This window comes from Taudactylus pleione, unplaced genomic scaffold (assembly GCF_031769625.1).
Source record: "Taudactylus pleione unplaced genomic scaffold, aTauple2 ptg000225l, whole genome shotgun sequence".
NCBI classification, from domain to species: domain Eukaryota; kingdom Metazoa; phylum Chordata; class Amphibia; order Anura; family Myobatrachidae; genus Taudactylus; species Taudactylus pleione.
The window spans coordinates 13,505,265-13,517,568 of NW_028284627.1; the positions used below are offsets into that span (position 1 = coordinate 13,505,265).

At 47.7% G+C, this 12,304-nt stretch overlaps 1 protein-coding gene across 1 annotated transcript in view; it reads right to left on the reverse strand.

Annotated features, from left to right (window-relative positions):
- Positions 1 to 12,304, reverse strand: part of SOX30 (SRY-box transcription factor 30) — a 91,900-nt gene that overhangs the window by 34,281 nt on the left and 45,315 nt on the right. The window contains 2 exon segments of the mRNA XM_088478971.1: positions 1,908 to 2,054; positions 6,530 to 6,769. Of these exon segments, the coding sequence (XP_088335097.1) occupies positions 1,908 to 2,054; positions 6,530 to 6,769 (387 nt within the window).

A 12,304-nucleotide genomic window follows, 5' to 3' on the forward strand; every position in this document is an offset into this window, starting at 1 on the left:
TTTCATTCAAATCCATCCAGTGGAAGGCCCAGAACAGGCTCCCCAAGTCAAAGTTCTGCCCAGCATCCCCGGGTCAAAGTTCTGCCCAGCATACACCAACCGGAGGTCCGACTGGGACCAACACCCCCTAATATATATTCTGGGATCCGATGTTACCACTCTGAAGTTTTCGTCCAAATCCATCCAGTGGAAGGCTCAGAACAGGCTCCCCGAGTCAAAGTTCTGCCCAGCGTACACCAACGGGAGGTCCTGGCCGGGATCCAACTGGACCACCTTGCGTTGGTTTCATCTCAAGGGGTGCAGTGGTGTCTGAATGTATAACCGACAAACAAACAGACCAATGAATTTTATATATAAGATTAACGGCATTGTTGATTTGTAAAACACAGTGGTCTGCAGTGCCATTTAATAGGAAATGCAAGGTATACATAAAATGGGGGCATACAAGGTAGATAAAACAAATACAGACATGAAAACAAAGGGTAGAGAGGGTAATTTAAATGTGAGGGCTACTGATTTAATGTTCGGGCTGGGGGGAGGACTGCCGGGACTTTAGTCCCGGGCCCGGACACTCGGGAAGCCCGCCTGCCTGCAACTATACCCCTGGCCGACGGTGGAAGACAGTCAGTGACAAATGACAGGCTGTCCACACCCAGCGCCCAGTACTATCCGCCTGCCGCTGGCAGAAAATGGAGTGACTGGTGAGTCACTTCTCCGTTCTCACAGTCCCGTTCCGCCTCCTAACTTACTTAACTACTACTGTCCACGGCCGGCGTTCCCTCAATAAAGTTTTTCACTGAAGTCGGCGCTGAAGAAGAGAGGACAAAGGAGCCGCGGCGGGCAGGTGGTGTGAGGACTCCTGAGGATCTGCCCGGTGCTCCATGGAATTCTCCCCATCCAGCTATTTTTTTAAATGCCTCAAATTTTTTGATGTGTTGTAGCCTCTATAATATAATGCTCAGTCTTTTACAACTTTTTTTATTGAGTATGAATAAGGGTTGTGGGGGGAGCAGGGGAAGGGGGGTTGAGGGAGGGGGCCCTGCCTATTTTGTCAGTCCCGGGCCCCACAATTTCTGATGGCAGCCCTGATTGGGGGATATAGGTTTATTTATTAAATATTAATGCTATTCAATGTTAGGGCTAGTTGGGGTAGAATTAGTCATATCTGTTACAAATAAATTATATTAAGTTAATTGTGAAAATGTGTGGGGGCTTCTGAGAATGGCACGCAAATGTCATCGCAGCTGCGATCTCTCACAGATCGCAATTGCGATAATACGCGACGTACCCACTGAAAGCATCTCACATCCGCCGCTCACGCACAAAACCAGAAACATTAAAGACATCAAACGCTGATCAGGCGGCCATCAGTCTTCTCAGTAAGTCTAAGCTGTCACAAACATATAAGGTCTCTAGACACGCAGAGGGCTCTTCTACTGACAGCAAGGATGCAGTGGTTTATTTATGCACGCCCTGAAAACAGTGTTTAAACGGTCTGACACTCCTGCGTATTTCTTACCACCAGAAAGGTGGTAAGGATCTCCAAATTGTTTGAAGAACATCCAATGCTTGACACTCCCCTCCATTGCTCGGCCTTTCATCCTCTGGCAATCGCACACCGGGTGCCATTGCCACCTGTCCACTTAGTTGGACTAGACTACCTTACTGGGTTAAAAGATACTAACTTACCACAAACTTTATCACCAGTGAACTATGGAGAAGTGTTAGCTGAATTACAGTATACCGTTATAAACAAGTGGAAATGTTGACATTATGGATTGTGTATTTGAGCTCATCAAAAGGTTCATACAGTTCAAAAGTGTACTTGAAAAGCTATATAAAATTCTACAAACCCAAAGCCATACAAAGGTGTACTGATAGCTGAAATCCCTTCATACGTGACTTACCAATAGTAATACTGAGCTGGGGCTTCATAGTAGAGTGGGTAGGTAAGCTACTGGAGAATACAGGAGCTGTGGTAGGACGTTTCAGGTCACTAGTGGCATTAAGGGGAATTTTCTTCTTCTTTCCCGGCTGTGGCTGATAAACCCAATCTAAAAGACAGAGAGTATGGTCACATGCAATGTAAGCACTGTAGGATTGATTCAGCAAGGAACGCACACTAGTAGACACACGCACCCGTCCGCTGCGAGAATATGCTAAATTAATGCATACGCACGGAGACCGCAACACAAGATGCAGATGCCCAGCCCCATATTAAGCCGCCCATCTCCCTTTACTCACAGCCTGATCAGTATGCAAGATAGTGTAAACATCGGTAACATTGAGAACCATCAGACTCATACGCACTATAGTGGTTGACCTGACCTGCCGCAGGATTTTGGCCTCTTCCTGTGTACAGGTTACGGTATGGCTGCGTATGCCGCCGCCCTGCCTTAATTATGCATGCCCCTATAACAGCGTCCCAACGCCTGCGTTCGCCTGACCAGCCCCCGTCACCACCCACAAACGGCACTTCCTGTCAATCAATATCGGAAGGGTCTGGCTAGTTCATGCATGCGCAGTGCGAAGCATGCGCAGAGCAAAAACATCGGCCAAGTGCGTGCGTTCTCTCCTGTGCGTTCCTTGCTGAATCAGGTCCCGTGTACACTGCAGACAGATACGGGGAATGTAGGAGCTGGTGCTTAGAAATGTAATTTTTGTACTTCAGTTAAATTGTTTTCTCTGAGACCGAAGGATGCACTAGGTATTCTAGGGTACAGGGCCGCCATAAGAAGTTTTGGGGCCCGGGACAGATCAAATAGGCAGGGCCCCCCGGCCCCCACCCACTACTTCCCCCTGCCAAATTTAAAATCACTGACAGGCTCAGCCCCAGGGGTCCGCTCCTACCAGCGGGCAGCCGCGGCCGCCCGCGCACACTGCTATATCCCCTCCTTACCTCTCACTGACAGGCTCGGCTGGGGGTCCGCAGCCGCCCGCGCCCACTGCTATGTCCTCTAACTATCTCTCCAATCGCCCACCGCTGCTGCCATGTATATGGCTGGCTATGGGAGGCAGGCAGAGAAGATGCTCCCGGCTGCTCGATTGTGTTATAGGCTAGCAGCACAGAGAAGGCTGGGAGCGGACACACAATTACCGCAGCTGTAATCAGTGCTGTGCATGCGCTGCTTTTGTGAACGTAAAGTTGCATGCGGAGCACTGATTACAGCTGCGGTAAGTTAGAGCAGATAGGGAAAAGTATCTATTTTCTGTCTTCGAAAAAATTACAGCTTTTCAGAATAGATACTTATGGAGAGGGGGAATGATGAATTCCTCCGGTAATTAGGTAGACCTCCATGCAAGTTCTAAACCTAATTACCTCCATCAGTTTTTTAGTAATGATGAATAGGCCCCAGAGCCTCTCAGGTAATCTGTGCACTGCTGCTGATACTCTGTTGGATGTTCCTCTGTGAAATTGTGACCCAGACGTGTGTGCCTGCCTGTTTCTACACCTATTTATATTCTCAGCTGTACCTGTGTCCATATTACTGATCTGCTTCAGACCAGGGACGTTGTCAATGATATTACAATATTGCTGGACTCACTCGGACCTTATCAGCTTTCTAGTATTGCTGTGATTGCATATTACAAATACGCCATCTAGTTGTGAATTATGTTCAATACAACTTACTGATTATACTTTTATCACATTGTCATTGATATAGTCAAATCTGTATCTTTCTGGTTACTGTTTATGTTTTCAGTTGACCTGGGTTATAACTGTACCTTACTGCTCATGTAATATTGCATTTGTACTGTTTTATATTATCTGTGTTACTTGGTCTGTACCTTTATGGATTCCTTGCCCAAATTTTCCATTGTAAACACGCCACAACTGATTTTGTATCTCAGCTCTGTAACAGGCTGGAAGTTATCTGGCTTTCTCTCCAACAGTGATGTCACTATTAAGTCCTATCGCATCACCTGTCTCCGACTTACAGCAGAATCTAGAGGACGGTGATAGCGTACCACCTTTACTGACCTAGAAATCCCTGATGTGCCTGGGGGAAATCGAGAAATCTGAGCTGCCTAATTTGTTTCATGATTTCTCTCTCCCTCCCATTTCCATCTTTGGCTACACACATGTCCTTCTTGGTGACGGAGACCTCCTGGGGCTCCCCAAATGGTGGTTTGGTTTCCCAATGTTTCTGGCTACACAGGGCTCTGCTTGCTTAATTTCCTTGGATGCTCCCAGGTTGGTTTCAAGCATCCCCATTCCTTACTCAAATCGCCCCTTTTTATTCCCTAGAAGCGGTATGGGTTGATGCATATATTTATTTAGTTATTGGCTAGTCCACCTTTCTCCTGATGATAGGGAGTGCACACAGGCCTCCTCCTCTCTTGAGACGCCCCTGGTCAAACTTGTATCTTTCTGGTTACTGTTTATGTTTTTATTATTTATTTATTGGCTAGTCCACCTCTCTCCTGATGATTTATTGTTGCCTTAGACAATTCACTCGACTTCATGCTGGCTGCATTTAAACCACGATTAATGTCTCACTCCCCAAATGTTCATTTACTTGCCACTGTCTGCAACTGGCATTTTATATCTGAAAGGTCATCGCATGTACAACACTTATAAAGTATAACATGTTTTAAAATCTATGACATTTGTCATTTAGACCACATTTGTGTTGTTTCTGCTTTCCTTGTTTCTCCACCCCATGACTCCTCTTATTCGATGAATATACTATTTAGTTTTGCATATATTGAAAATTCTTGTTATCCTTTCTTATATATCTATCTGGATGTACCCCTTTGTTTCTCTTTGTTATTATTTTGGATAACATTTTTCTTGTGTATGTTACACAGCCATGTTGTATATCTCTCTCTATGGTTGTACATCTATAAGAACTTTCTTGCAATAAAAATTTAAAAAAAAAGGCTGGTATGCATGTCACAATTTTCAATTCCCAGATGTAAAACGGATTTACATGTGGAAAGTCACAAAGGCTTGGCCAAATTCAGGACAAGTTAGGTTTGTTCAACCGATTATCCCAACACCATCTCCTGTCTAGTGTGGGCCTGTCTGACCTCCTCCCTGCCATGAGCACCAGGAACACCACACCCACCATTATTAAACTATTATCTCCACATAATTATGTAGCCCGATTAGTGGTTAACATCTAACCAGGGTCGTAGAAAGTGCCGCCAGGCCCAGGTAAAGAGGGAGCGTGACCTAATCGCGGGAGGCGTGGCCATGCCCCCTTGAGAACAAACAAACACTTTTGCAGCGCTGGGGAGGGGGCATTGCGAGCCTTCTGCTCTTCTGCCAATAACAGCCACCCGCTGTTCCCTTAGAACTGGTTACACTCACCAGTACTTAGGTGGCCACCTGGTCTTAAACTCAGGACAGTAGGGGCTTACACGGCTATCCTGATGACCACAAGATGTTATGCAGCTGGTGATGGTTCAGGTGCGACTTTGGTAGTAGGATGCAGCCTAGTGAGCTGAGGTGCAACTTTGATGGCAGGTTGCAGCCTGGTGGGATGAGGTGCAGCTTAGATGGCGGGATGCGGCACTGGTGTTGAGGTGTGGCCTTGACAGCTGAGGTGCGGCCTTGAGGGCAGAGGTGCAACCTTGAGGGCCGAGGTGCGGCACTGGTGTCGAGTTGTGGCCTTGATGGACAAGGTGCGACCTTGAGGGACGAGGGACAAGGTGCGACCTTGAGGGCCAAGGTGTGGCCTTGGGGGCCGAGGTGCAACCGTGAGATTTGAGGTGCAGCACTGGTGCCAAGGTGCGGCTTTGAGAGTCAAGGTGCGGCCTTGAGGGTCGTCGTGCGGCTTAGAGAGCCGAGGAGCAGCCTTGAAGCAAAAGGAAGCAGCTTGGTGGTAAAACCGCAGGTGCGGCAAGGTCGCAGAAAAACATCAGGTTTGAGGTGACCACTGCTTGCTGCAAACTTCTCATTCACCACCTGGCAAGCATGTACGCCGCTTACCACTACACACACTGTCTTTCCTGGTCACATTGTGCAGCCGGACCATCCGAAGACCGCGGGAGCCGAGAGGAACTGCTGGTGCAGGGCTACCCGATTCAGGCTACCACCTGGAACTATTCAGCTGACCAGGTACATCTTACATTACTAAACAAAAGGTCTCTTATCCTGTGGAGACGGACATCATTAATGGGACATTCAATTTTTGTGCATACCATCTATCAAGGATTTCTTTCCTTTCTTCAATTGGAGTTTTAACAGCATATCAAGGAACTCTTATGTACCCTAAGGAGATTAATACCTACACTTTCAGTATGATATGTTCCTGTGGGATAATATTTTATATCATATATTGAATATCTAAATGATAGACTGGATTGACATTCAGATGTTTATTAATTAGCAGTACATTTAGTAGTAACTTTAATTGTATGCTGTGTATTTTGTATTGTATTTTTATGACTCTTTATATGTGATTAAAACCAAGATTTTTTGGTAATTCTGACTGCTATATATCTTTTCTGCCATCTCACAATTTGAATGTTACAGAGCCCAGTCCCATCCGTCTGTTTTTAATTGCCTTCAGTTACATACCTGGAAACTTTTCGCTGTGCTTCTGTCTGAGTTTGTGTGCTTCGTCAAAATACGGTTTCTTTTGCTCTTCGGTCAGCTTGTTCCATTCCACCCCTAACTGCACACTGATCTCTGCGTTGTTGGCATAAGGGTTGGCTTTCTTCACTGCTGGACGGTGAATTCGTGCCCATATCATGAAAGCATTCATTGGACGTTTTATATGACCATGTTTGTCTGTGCTGAATGGCATATCAGGCATTCCTAGGAGGAAATGGCAAATGTTTGGCTCAATAACAATTTATATAGAATATGATTAATCATAGTAGTAATTAAGCAGTAAAGACTTTTAGCAACCAGAATAAGGTGTAACACTCCAAGAAATCCAAAATTTACATTTTAAGGGACCTATTAATCAAACGATAAATGGCTGGTAACCATGCAGAAACACTAGTTTCCGCATATTTAAGTTACCGGGCCATTCATCATGTGGGGTCCGATAGGACCCCCTTGGTATCCAGCACACTCCGAAAACTGAAAGTTTTCGGAGTTTGCTGCCGAAAACAAGCACCCTCTTCAGACGGCGTTTGTTCTCGGATCCCCACTCCTTCCTATGGCAAGGAGTTCTGGGGATGCGAAGAAGGATCTGAGCGGATCCCTCTGCCGCCTCCTCACTACGTCCCCGGTGGCTGTGCGCTTGTGGGACCCGAGGTCACGCCTGTGTATCCAGGATGATGGGGAGCAAGTAAGTAATGCAACTACAGAAGTAGCTGCGATACTATCCACGGGGACAACTGCTTTTCAGAGCAGTTATCCCTTCACTGAAGCAATGATGAATTGCTCCGGTGTCACTTTTCCCCCGCTGTGAGTTGGATACTTAAGTATCCCTCGCAGCGAGTTCAAAACTTCATCATCGAAGGCCATACGGTCTTCGATGATGAATAGGCCCCTAAATGAGATCTGTCAATACAGTCAGTGAGACTCAGCAATAAAAATGTGCAAATACAGGTTGAGTCTCCCATATCCAAATATTCAGAAATAATGAGAGTTATGGTAAGAACTTACCTTTGTAAACTCTCTTTCTTCAATGTCCATAGGGTCCACAGGGAGACCTTGGGGTGTAGGTGATGGAAATGAATTTGGGCACCAGGAAGTTAAAAGCTTTCAGCTCCCAGGATGCACTGGTCCACTCTCCCGAGCCAGAGGCACCTCAGTTGGTAATAAGCCAAAGGCCGGAGGAGGATAAAAGAGACTGGTACACTCAAGAATCACACTCTTACAGAGAAAGAGATGGGAAACCGGTGACCGGCAAGATAGCCCAAATGAAGCCAGGTGCGTCAGGGAGGGTGCCCTGTGGACCCTATGGACTTTGAAGAAAGAGAGTTAACAAAGGTAAGTTCTTACTATAACTCTCATTTTCTTCTTCAGGGTCCATAGGCTCCACAGGGAGACCTTGTGGATGTCCCAAAGCAGTCCTTTTAAGGGTGGGGACGCTCCTGCACTGAGAGGAGAATCCAAGCCCAAGCGAAGCATCCAGAGAGGAAAAGATATCGAAGGCATAGACCCTTACAAAGGTCTGGACAGATGACCACGTGGCCACCTTACAAAGGTGATCAGCCGAGGCGACACAGTGAGCTGCCCACAAGGGACCCACAGACTGAGTAGAATGAGCATTAACAGAAGCTGGAACAGGCCAGCCTGCATGTAAGCCTCTGAGATAGTCATACGAAGCCATCTAGCCAATGTTTGCTTAGTGGCTGGCCATCCCTTCTTGTGAAATCCATAGAGCACAAATAAGGAGTCTGATTTCCGAAGGAAACTGGTATGGTCCACATAAATCCTGAGGGCGCGCACCACATCCAAAGAGGCCACACCTGCCGAGAGGTCTGGAGATTGAAAGGCCGGGACTACAGTATAATTTCCTCAATAATGTGGAAACTAGAAACAACTTTAGGAAGGAACTCAGGGCGAGTGCGAAGCACAGCCCTGTCCCGGTGAATTATCAGGAAGGGGGAGCGACAGGAGAGCGCCCCCAATTCTGAAAGTCTTAGCTGTTAACTACTTAAGTTATATCGAATCTTGTGGTTCAAATGGAGGACCCTGGAGGGCGCGAAGAACTACTGCCAAATCCCAAGGAGCAACTGGGGGGGACAAAGGGAGGATGAATCCGGAGGACACCCTGGAGGAAGGTGTGGCTATCCAGAAGAGGAGCAATTCTACGTTGGTACCATACTGACAGTACAGAGATTCACTTTCAGCAAGGCCAGGCGGAGTCCGAGGTCCAATCCAGCTTGAAGGAAGGCCAGGATTCTGGAGATCCGAAACACCTGGGGGTAGTAATTCCTGGGATGACTCCACTAGAAATATTTATGCCACATTCTGTGGTAGATCCTAGCAGAAGCCAGCTTACGTACTCTAAGCATCGTGTTGATGACAGAGCTAGAGAATCCTTTCAACCTTAGGAGGAATGTCTCAAAAGCCACGCCATCAAAGACAGATGATCCAGATCCGGGTAAAGGCAAGGACTCTGAGACAACAGGTCCGGACGTTGAGGCAGCAGGAATGGAGTGTCGATGGAGAGACTACGAAGATCTGAGTACCAATGACGTCTGGGCCAAGCTGGAGCCACCAGCAGGACAGTGCCTCCGCCTTGTTTGAACTTCCGAAGAACTCGATGAAGAAGGAAGACTGGAGGAAACAGGTACGCAAACTGGAAGGTCCATTTCACTGACAGAGCGTCCACCAAGTTTTCCTCGGGATCTCTTGTTTTGGACCTGTACACTAGTAATTTGTGATTGTGTCGGGAGGCCATGAGGTCCACCTCTGGGAGGCCCCATTTGTCCACTAGGAGTTGAAACACCTCTTGGTGAAGAGGCCATTCCCCTGGATGCACGTTGTGATGGCTGAGGAAGTCCGCTTCCCAATTGAGAACTCCCGGAATTAACACTGCCGAAATGGCTGGGAGGTGACACTCTGCCCATGTCAGAATGCATGACACTTCTGTCATTGCTGCCCGATGTCAAGTGCCTCCTTGATGGCTGATGTAAGCCACCAAGATGGCGTTGTCAGACTGAACCTGCACAGGTTTTCCATGAAGTATGCTTTTGGCCAACTGGAGGACCGTGTACACAGTCTGAAGTTCCAATATGTTGATTGGAAGGGTTGCTTCGACTGTTGTCCAACGACCCTGAAAAGAGTGCGACTGGTCACTGCGCCCCATCCCCGGAGACTGGCGTCTATTGTTAGGAGTACCCAGTCCGGGATCCAAAAGTGGCGACCCTTGGTTAGATGAGATGTCAGTAGCCACCAAGACAGAGACAAACACACCTCCGGAGAGAGCACTATTGTCTGAGCTTTGATCCAGTGGGGCAACCCGTTCAATCTGGAGAGGATCAGCCCCTGCACCCTGGAATGAAAATGAGCATATTCCACCATGTCGAAGGTGGACACCATGGATTCCAGAACCTGCATCGCTGAGTGTATTGACACCCGGCGACTGTGGAGGCATCTCTCGTAGTTGTAATGTGGAGTTCTTGTCTGAAGTCAGAAAGATTTTCTGCTGTTGAGAATCCAGTAGGGCCCACAGATAAATCATCCTCTGCAAGGGATTCAGGGAGGACTTTTTCCAATTGATTAACTACCCATGCGCAATTGTCAGTTATAGGTCGTGGCAAAGCATTTCTGGAGAACCCACCAACAGGAGGAGCTCGCCCAGGTATGGTAGTAGCTGGATCCCCTGATTCCGCAGATGTGCTGCCATGATAACCATAACTTTGGTAAAAACCCTTGGAGCTGTGGACAGGCCAAAGGATAGCGCCCGGAACTGGAAGTGTTGCTGTAGCAAACTGGAGATAATGCTGGTGAGAGGGCATTATAGGGACATGTAGGTATGCGTCCTGAATATTCAGAGATACCATGAAATCCCCAGGTTCCATAGCCAGTATAATGGAGCGTTGGGTTTGCATCCTGAACCTGGGCACCCTGAGGAACTTGTTCAAGGATTTGAGGTTGAGGACAGACCAATGAGACCCATTTGGCTTCTGCACCAGAAAGAGAGTAGAATAATAACCAGTCCCTCGCTGGGATAGTGGGACTGGCACAATTACACGTGCTTGCAGCAAGGACTGTATACCTTTCTGGATCTGTAAGGCCATGTTCTTGTCTGAAGGAGGGCCTGTGCAGGAAAACTGGTGAGGAGGTCTTCGAAGGCATTGGAGAGTGTACCCGTGAGAGACCACTTCTCTTACCCAAGCATCTTTGGTAGTTTGACACCAGCACTGGGTGAACTGAAGAAGTCGGCCTCCCACTCTGGGATCCCCCAGAGGGAGGCCCGCCCCGTCAGGCTGAGGGTTTATCCTCCGGTTTGGAAGCAGGGCGTCTTGTGCTCCAGGCCTGCTTCTTAGGCTTGGCTGTCTTCTTCGAGGCTGACTGTTTAGGAAAGGACTGCCCTTTGGGTTTTCCTTGGGGACAAAAGGACCAAAAAGAAGTTCGACACTTTGAAGGGGCAGAAATTTAAATTTCGATGCTGCCAATGTGTCAACAATCTTGTCCAGGTCTGGACCAAACAAGATCTTCCCATTGTATGGTAAGACTTCCAGGCCTTTCTAAAAGTCAGCATGGCAAGCAGACATGGCCACAGCCTGGACCCTGGAGGTCAGTAGACTGGCATCCAGAGCAGCCTCACAGCCGCATCCCTAATGGGCCAACCAATGACACCTGATTCTCAGAAGCTTCCGTGGGGAAGGAGTCCTCAAGTGAATCGACCCAGCTTTAGCTACCCACAAGATAGCCATGGACCGGCGGGCAACAGCTCCTGAAAGAAAGTATATCGATTTCAGGCAAGTTTCCACCTTCTTATCTGCAGGATCCTTTAAGGAAGAAATGGAAGGCATAGGTAGTGTAGCACTTTTTATTAAACGTGTAACATGAGAATCCACCGCAGGGGGTGATTCACATTTTTTACAATGAGCCTCAGGAAATGGATAACATGAGGCCAAACGCTTTTGAGGTTGATACCGCTTACCAGGCGATTGCCAGGAAACAGCCATGTGTTCTACCAGCTGGTCTGATAGAGGGAATACTGCCAAGTCACCTTTACCCGTTTAAACTGAGGGTGTTTGGATTGAGGGGCAGGCTCGTCATCCTCTATTACCAATATGAATCTGACCACATGCACCAAGGCAGGAATATTAATATTCGACCTAGTCTCCGCCTCTTGCAGAATTGGGGTTAGATGCATCCTCAATCTCCCCGTTGTTAGATGACATCTCAGACTCCGAGAGTTGTGTGGACTGGGACGACAACACAGGCCGCTTACCGGGCTTCCTGGGTTTCTCACCCTGCAACATGGTCTGAAGGGCAGTAGAGGAAGCCGCCAGGCTGTGCAGTGAAGTAGAGAAAACATCTACTCATGGTGGGTGCATAGCTTGTGGTAGTCCCTGTAAGGGAATGACAGACTGCTGTGGTACAGGAGGAGTCTGCATAAACTGTGGTAGTCCCTGTGAGGGAATGACAGTCTGCTGTGGTACAGGAGGAGTCTGCATAATCTGTGGTAGACCCTGAGAGGGAATGATGGTCTGCTGAGGTAACCCCATATGGGGAAAAACAGCTGGTACCGCCAAGCGGACCGCAATGGAGGCCAGGACCTGAGAAAAGGCCGTCCAAGGGAGTTCCTGTACTGTTGTTGGTGGGTTTGAGGTGTACACATAACCCTTCCCGAACCAAATCCTCCTCACTTAAACTTGCAGCATATAACCTGCAAGATAGCAGAATGGGTATTTTTCAAAAAGGAAAATATCC